Source organism: Alosa sapidissima, chromosome 11 (assembly GCF_018492685.1).
Source record: "Alosa sapidissima isolate fAloSap1 chromosome 11, fAloSap1.pri, whole genome shotgun sequence".
NCBI lineage: Eukaryota > Metazoa > Chordata > Actinopteri > Clupeiformes > Clupeidae > Alosa > Alosa sapidissima.
The window spans coordinates 30,018,438-30,025,937 of record NC_055967.1 but is presented as its reverse complement, the minus strand read 5'-3'; the positions used below and the strand labels follow the sequence as shown (position 1 = coordinate 30,025,937).

Here is a 7,500-nt window from a genome sequence, read left to right as displayed (position 1 = left end):
TCACTTTACAGGTTTGAGTGGAAACACAAGGATGACACTGTACAAATTGCAAAACGTTTCTCCTAATTTGAAGATGATTTCATGTCCTGTTGAAAGCCCCCATAGAGTGACACAATAACTTAATTTAGACATCCGAGCCAAAAGATGAGTGAGCTTTCTGTTATTGGACTCTAGGGTGTGGGTGGGAAGAGAGGGATGAAGGAAGAGAGACAGGGAGGGAGGGAGAGGGGGAGGTAGGGAAGGAAGGAGTGTCTCTTCTATTGGGAGTGAATTCTGGAAGAGGTCTGTGTGACTCTGTAGCAGAGGAGATGGAGATAGGGGAAATCCAGATTGGTTTGGGAAGAAGAGAGCCCTGCCCTGCGTGTGTGTGTGTGTGTGTGTGTTTGGGGGGGGGGGGGGGGGTTGCACCAGGGTGGGGGTAGGTGGGTGGTGGCTGGGAGCAGAGATGGTCCCTGCGGAGGCATCTGTAGAGGAAGTGGAGGTCATGTCCCAGACTAACCCTTGTTAGTCGGTCGCCTGGGCCACGGAAGAAATGTGTGTGTGTGTGTGTGTGTGTGTGTGCATGTGTGTGCATGTGTGTGTGTACATGTGTATGTGTGTGTGAGTATTGTTTGTGTACTCAGCTGAAGACCATTCTGCAGTCTACCACTGGTTTAACCACAGCTTACTCTGTTGACATCCTGCCTTTTTTATGACAGAAAGTAAACCCACAATGTGTCACCCTTCCCGGCAGGTAGCCAAACAGCCCCACTAACTCCCCACTCTTCCCCATGTGGCATTTGCAGCTCACAATGGCTTTACCCTATGCAGCAATTCATCACATTGTTTTTTATTGGACCGGATGTGCTTATTAGGCTCAGAGTGGTCAAAGCCGAATTGCATTTAATTAAAACAGCGTCAAACTCTAAACAGCTGTCACTGTCCTATTAACCTTCTCCGCAGTACAGGCTGACATTCTAATTACCTTTCTTTTTTTTTCTTCTTTCTCTTTTCTGTCTTAATCAGTGTGCTCTGAAATAACTCGGTAGCATTTAAATCAAAAATAGGAACGACTAGACAGAAATTGGAATTACGTTTTTTTGAATACAGCAGCGGGCGTTCTTAAGAGATAAGCCACAGCCCTTTGCTGCCTGTCAGGCAGACACTGGGCCGGTCTTGGAGGCCAATCCTCCCTGGTGAGGACACACACAGTGTGTGTGTGTGTTTGGGGGGGGGGGTTACATTGCCGGCTGCTTTCCAAAGGCAGGGGAAGGAAGACGGCGTCTTCCGCTGTGCATCACTCCGGGGGCAGATTCACCGCGGTGCAGCCCAGGCAGGCAGCTCCCCGCTGGGGAGGGTCTTTGATCGTGCTGGGGAGGGCGGCTTAGCTAAGACAGCAATCTCAGCCGAGAGGAAACTCAGTTTTGAGTGCGGAGAAAGATTTCCAGACTGTATTTTTTGGGAACGTGGGAAGTATAAAATGTGTGAATGGGAATGCTTATAGTTTTGGTGAATGAACTGATAGTTGATGTGTCCTCTCCTCTTCCTCTACCTGTCTCAGGTGTGCTGTCCCTGCCGGCCCACTTCAGTCCGTACACAGAGCAGTCACCTGGGCTGGAGAGCAGAGAGGACGCCTATGCCCAGCTGGAGCTGCGCACGCTGGAGCAGTCCCTCCTGGCCACCTGCGTGGGCAGCATCTCAGAACTCAGTGAGTGACACACCGCCACACTGCCCACCCCCATACCTTACACCCCCATAACCCCATACCTTACACCCCCATAACCCCATACCTTACCCCCCCATAACCTTACACCCCCATAACCCCATACCTTACCCCCCCATAACCCCATACCTTACACCCCCATAACCTTACCCCCCCATAACCCCATACCTTACACCCCAATAACCCCATACCTTACCCCCCCCCCCCCCCCCCCCATAACCCCATACCTTACACCCCCATAACCCCATACCTTACCCTCCATAACCTTACACCCCCATAACCCCATACCTTACACCCCCATAACCCCATACCTTACCCCCCCAGTTCACCCTCAGAGTACTCTATGCATGTCAAACACTGCTAGTAGGATCAACATTATCAGCAGGGCCTGGCCCGCTGCCCAACTTCCTATATATAGTGTTTTTTAGGGGGTTGTTTGGGGTCATTGCAGTTTATTGACAAGATACTGGATACACAGAAATAAAAAATGAATAAGTGATAGTACCCTAAGCCAGTGATTCTCAAACTGTGGTACGGGTACCACTGGTGGTACGCGAACTCTCGCTAGTGGTACTCAGGGAGTCTCCGAGGTGTCTTTTCATAAAGACTTGACAACGCAAAACAGTATGAACAATGTAAAATATGTAGTTGAATTGGCCTATACGCACATGTATTTTAATGCCGGTCATAATGGTGGTACTAGGAGAGCCAATTGTTTTTGTGGGTGGTACTCATTGTGAAAAGTTTGAGAACCACTGCCCTAAGCTATTGCCAAACAATGTCAGAAAAATTTAGCTTTGTAGAGTTCCAAATATCCAGGACTGCCCATACTGACAAAAAAACAACAACAGATAATTGGCTATTTAGCAGGCCGAGATATGGTCAGTGTTGGTGGACATATCTCGAATCAGGCAATTACGGCAAATAATGCCTGGCAATAATTGGGTGTCTGAAATGGGTGGGTAATTCTGCAGTCTCTCCAGCAGTAGCACCCTGTTACCTGCCCATCTTCTCATTGTTACATCACATCCTGTAGTCTCTGACCAATCATAATGGGCCTGTTTCCCGTATAAATTGAGCGTACTGTAGATGGGACTGACAGAGAACTTTAATGGAAATTTCCTCTGAGGAAAGCTTTTAGTGTAGGACAAGGCTTAATATATAGACAGGAAACCAGGGCCAATATCTATTACCTTTGAGCTGCAACGTTAGTCTGCCATCTAACATATCCATTATGGCCCCTCACTCTTAACGGCCCTTCACCCACCACACCCACTTGTATTACCTGCACTTTGCACCTCCATCAGTCTATATTGAGGCCGAGCTGGACGACTGGGTCTGTCTGGATCTCAGAATTCCTCACACTGTTTAAAACGGGCCTGGGCGTCCTCCCATCACCTGGTTCTGAAAGCCTGTAATTAGGGACAGATTGAAAGGTCACCTCGAACACCTTCTTGTTCACACTTCAAACTCAGACACATACATACACACACTCACACACACACACACACAAATCCTGCAGGAGCGCTATGTCTGGCACCTTTCTGCCATGTGCTCTGACGTGTGCAGGTTGACGTGTCATTCCTCTTGGGAACAGAATGTTAGGGAGGTAACAGAATGAGTCATTCATCATGCTGTTTCCTAAAGGAAGAACCATCGTTTCAAACATATCAATCTTTGATTAGACCATTGATTATTTATATGCTTCACCCAAACATGTTTCAGTGTTACGTCAAGCACAATTTGATTACTGTAAATTAATTTATGCATTAGTAGACCATATGAACAGAATTGTTTCCACAAACTGAACAATAGAAGACCAACGTGAATGTTATGTTTTTGTTGTTTTTGTTGTTTGTGAGGTTCTTGCTTTGGCACAGTTAGTACACCTCACAGAAAATATCCATGTAAATGTTTTATTTTTTTATTGTAGACTTAGCGGGTGATGTCATGGTATATTGTTAAATATTCAATTTGATTTATATAGAATTAAATCATACGTCTGACATAATTACTCATAAATATGCCTAATATGATTTAAGTTTAACACACTGCATGTATAGCTGTCTAGTCTCAGAGGAGAACCAGTGCCAGCATGCTCATTGCCAAAATAGCTGATATAGGATTCCAGCAGGATTCCCTGGTGTTATTTCAGCAAACAGAATGCGGGAGGAGTGATAATGTGATTAATTTATCTCTCCCGGATAGATTAGCCCATTATATTCCTCTTCAAACATAAACAGTCCACCGCACAGCTGCCCCCTAGGGAGAGGAGAGAGAGACATGTTTGGTCTCCAAACAGGGTTTTGGAAAAATAAAATGTGAGACATGAGATGCTTGTGGGCATTAGAGAGTTCAAGGGCTCTCTCTCTCTCTCTCTCTCTCTCTCTCTCTCTCTCTCTCTCTCTCTCTCTCTCTCTCTCTCTCTCTCTCTCTCTCTCTCTCTCTCTCTCTCTCTCTCCTGGACATTCAGATGCGGTCAATCTCTGAGAGGTCTTGGGATCTAACTTTTCCCAGAGTGTCCAGGACCTGGGTCTGTCTCCTCACAGGGGAGTGTGTGTGTGTGTGTGTGTGTGTGTGTGTGTGTGTGTGTGTGTGTGTGTGTGTGTGTGGGTGTGTTTGGTGTGGTTGGTGTCAGCAATGATACATCAGTGCTGCTCATACATCACCCTTATCAGTTGAGCAGGAAGAGAGAAAGTGGGGGAGCCCTCCAGGCATCCCCAGCCTCTACAGTCGTCTGTCTGAGAGAGAGAGAGAGAGAGAGAGAGAGAGGTGTGAAGGGTTGACCCGTCACAACATTGATGGGTGGTCATCCTTCAGACAGGGCCACCTGGATCATTTCACTCTCGGGTCAGAATGAATGGCTCCCTTTTTTTAGGGGACGTGAAAATATTTCAAGAGTGCGCTGAAAGTTTCCACGTCGTGTGGTAATAGCCTGTATTCCATTTCACTTTTTAACGTTCACTTAAGTATTTTTTTGGCCAGCGACATTGTAGCCCATTCATTGGGCCTTCATTATTCAAGGTGTTCGTTTTTTTTTTTTTCTCCAGCTCTTCCTGAATGTCAGTTAGAATTTGGAAAAAATGTGACGCGTGCCTCGGCCTGAAGGACAGCTCTGTTAGCACCGCTAGCTCACGGCTCCTCTCTCGGTCTTACCTGCCAGGCACTGTTTGGACTGTGGGCTCGGAGCCCGCTGGAGGTAGAGGCGGGAAACGGCCTGAGATTTGTGAAGCGGTAGAGGAAGGGGGCCTTATTTCCTCCAGCAAATGGCTGAACACTCTTCTGTTTGTCCTCCCAGCACAAGGGCAAGCTTCATGCTAGCTTCCGGTTAGCTAGCCGCAATGAGGATTTTTTTTAAAAAAGTATATATTTTTCAAATGTACACAAACTCTCCCATGCCCTGCCACTGAGGGAGTTCTTTGTGCTGCTACCTACGAGTCTCCTATCGTACACAGGCACCTCTCTGAACACACACACACACACACACACACACAGACAAGGAGTGCTGAGCTATGCCCGGGTGAATGGGTAAACAGTAGGGCATCTGTGTGGACCCTTGGACTACCTGGAGCCCCTGGTCCCTACCTGGGCATCTGCACAGAGAAGCTCAGATACTGTGTCAGCCGCATAAGCACACATTACTGGCCGACTGAGCAAACAGCAGGGTGGAGACCATAAGGCTTAATCTTGTCTCAGTATTTGATATGAATCTCAAGACGTAATTTTTCTAAATGTTCCCAATTCAACTGTAAAACATTTCCAAATGTCTTGTGTTAGGGTATCAGTCAGCAGCCTGAATGAATTTCCCCTGGGCATCAATAAAGTATCTATCTATCTATCTATCTATCTAGCCTTTAATATCTATTTAATCACAAGGTCATGGCCACATCACATGAAGCCATAATGCTCATAAGTCTCTCTGAGAGTTCCTAGAAGCATACTACTGACCTGCTCTCTGACAGTTCCTGGTATAAGTATAAGTATATATACTCTTTTGATCCTGTGAGAGAAATTTGGTCTCTGCATTTATCCCAATCCGTGAATTAGCGAAACACACTCAGCACACAGTGTACACATAGTAAGGTGAAGCACACACTAATCCCGGCGCAGTGAGCTGCCTGCAACAACAGCGGCGCTCGGGGAGCAGTGAGGGGTTGGGTGCCTTGCTCAAGGGCACTTAAGCCGTGCCTACTGGTCGGGGTTCGAACCGGCAACCCTCCGGTTACAAGTCCAAAGCGCTAACCAGTAGGCCACGGATGCCCCAACTCTGCTAACGCTACCACCAACTATGCTACCCAACTACGCTACCACCACTCTTGTGAAAGTCTTTTAACAACCCTCAGTTCGTCTGAGGGTTCTGCCCTGGTAGCCTACTGCTCTATGAAACTGCTTCTCTGATAGTTCCTAGAAGCATACAGCTGTATGAAAGTGGTTCTCTGATAGGAAGTGACATTTTCCCACCTCTCTGAGCCAGAGAATACTGCATTTCATATCCTCCCTGCACTGCACTGTGCCTTAGCATTAGCAATAGTGCTAGCAACATACAGGGTTGGATAGACATCGGTGAAGATGTTTGCTAGGCCTGAGACAAGATGGTGGATAGACGTGGATATGTTTGCTAGGCCTTTAGACACTGTGGTGTTGTATATCTGTGGAGATGTTTGCTAGGCCTGTGACAAGATGGTGGATAGATATCTGTGAATATGTTTGCTAGGCCTGAGACCGGGTGCTGGATAGATACTGTATCTGTAGAGATGTTTGCTAGGCCTGAGACGGTGTGCTGGATAGATCCTGTATCTGTGGAGATGTTTGCTAGGCCTGAGACCGGGTGCTGGATAGATACTGTATCTGTAGAGATGTTTGCTAGGCCTGAGACGGTGTGCTGGATAGATCCTGTATCTGTGGAGATGTTTGCTAGGCCTGAGACCGGGTCCTGGATAGATCCTGTATCTGTGGAGATGTTTACTAGGCTGGGATAATTGCCAACTCTAATCCTCTGAGACTCCAGGGAGGCCTCTCTCTTTGCTGCTTACACACACACACACACACACACACACACACACACACAGACACACACACACACACACACACACACACACACACACACACACACACACACACACACACACACAGACACACACACACACACACACACACACACACACACACACACCCCTCATGTGGGCTGGAGACCTCTTGAGCGTAATGAAGGATTGCTTTTGACTCGCCAACCGCCCACTTCAGCTATGAGCTCAGTGGGGGGCAGGTGGCGTTGGTAGTGGTGATTCTGGTGGGGGGGGGGGGGTTAATTGCATTAAATAAGCAATATGAGTATCCACAAATTAAGAGGCCAGCCCACCGTGACTGAGCCATGAATATCACCCAGAGGAGATGCACAGAGGAGGCCATCTTATGTTTTTGTTCTTGCCCTACGGCTGATTTCAGTATAGCATTATGCAATATGGACCAGTGAGTAATGTGGAAGGATGAGTAATGTTGTGCGCCCTTCGCTACTTCGTTACCTGCCTGTGCTCTCTCCTGCCTGTGCTCTCTCCTGCCTGTGCTCTCTCCTGCCTGTGCTCTCTCCTGCCATTTGCTGATCTTGTATTTACTTTTTCTTCTCTTTTCCTCTCAGGATCAATAAAGTATCTATCTATCTATCTATCTATCTTCTCTTCTCTTCTCTTCTCTTCTCTTCTCTTCTCTTCTCTCTTCACTTCTCTTCTATTTTCTCTTCACTTCTCCTCTCTTTTCTGTTCTCTTCTCCTCTCTTCAGTGCTCTTGTCTTCTCTTCTCTT

General features: G+C 47.2%; 1 protein-coding gene across 1 annotated transcript in view; it reads left to right on the top strand.

Annotated features, from left to right (window-relative positions):
• The window catches only part of abtb2b (ankyrin repeat and BTB (POZ) domain containing 2b), a 58,093-nt gene that overhangs the window by 25,512 nt on the left and 25,081 nt on the right, over window positions 1–7,500 (top strand). The window contains exon 3 of the mRNA XM_042110022.1: window positions 1,541–1,687. Coding sequence (XP_041965956.1) covers window positions 1,541–1,687 — 147 coding nt within the window. The remainder of the gene's footprint in view (window positions 1–1,540; window positions 1,688–7,500) is intronic.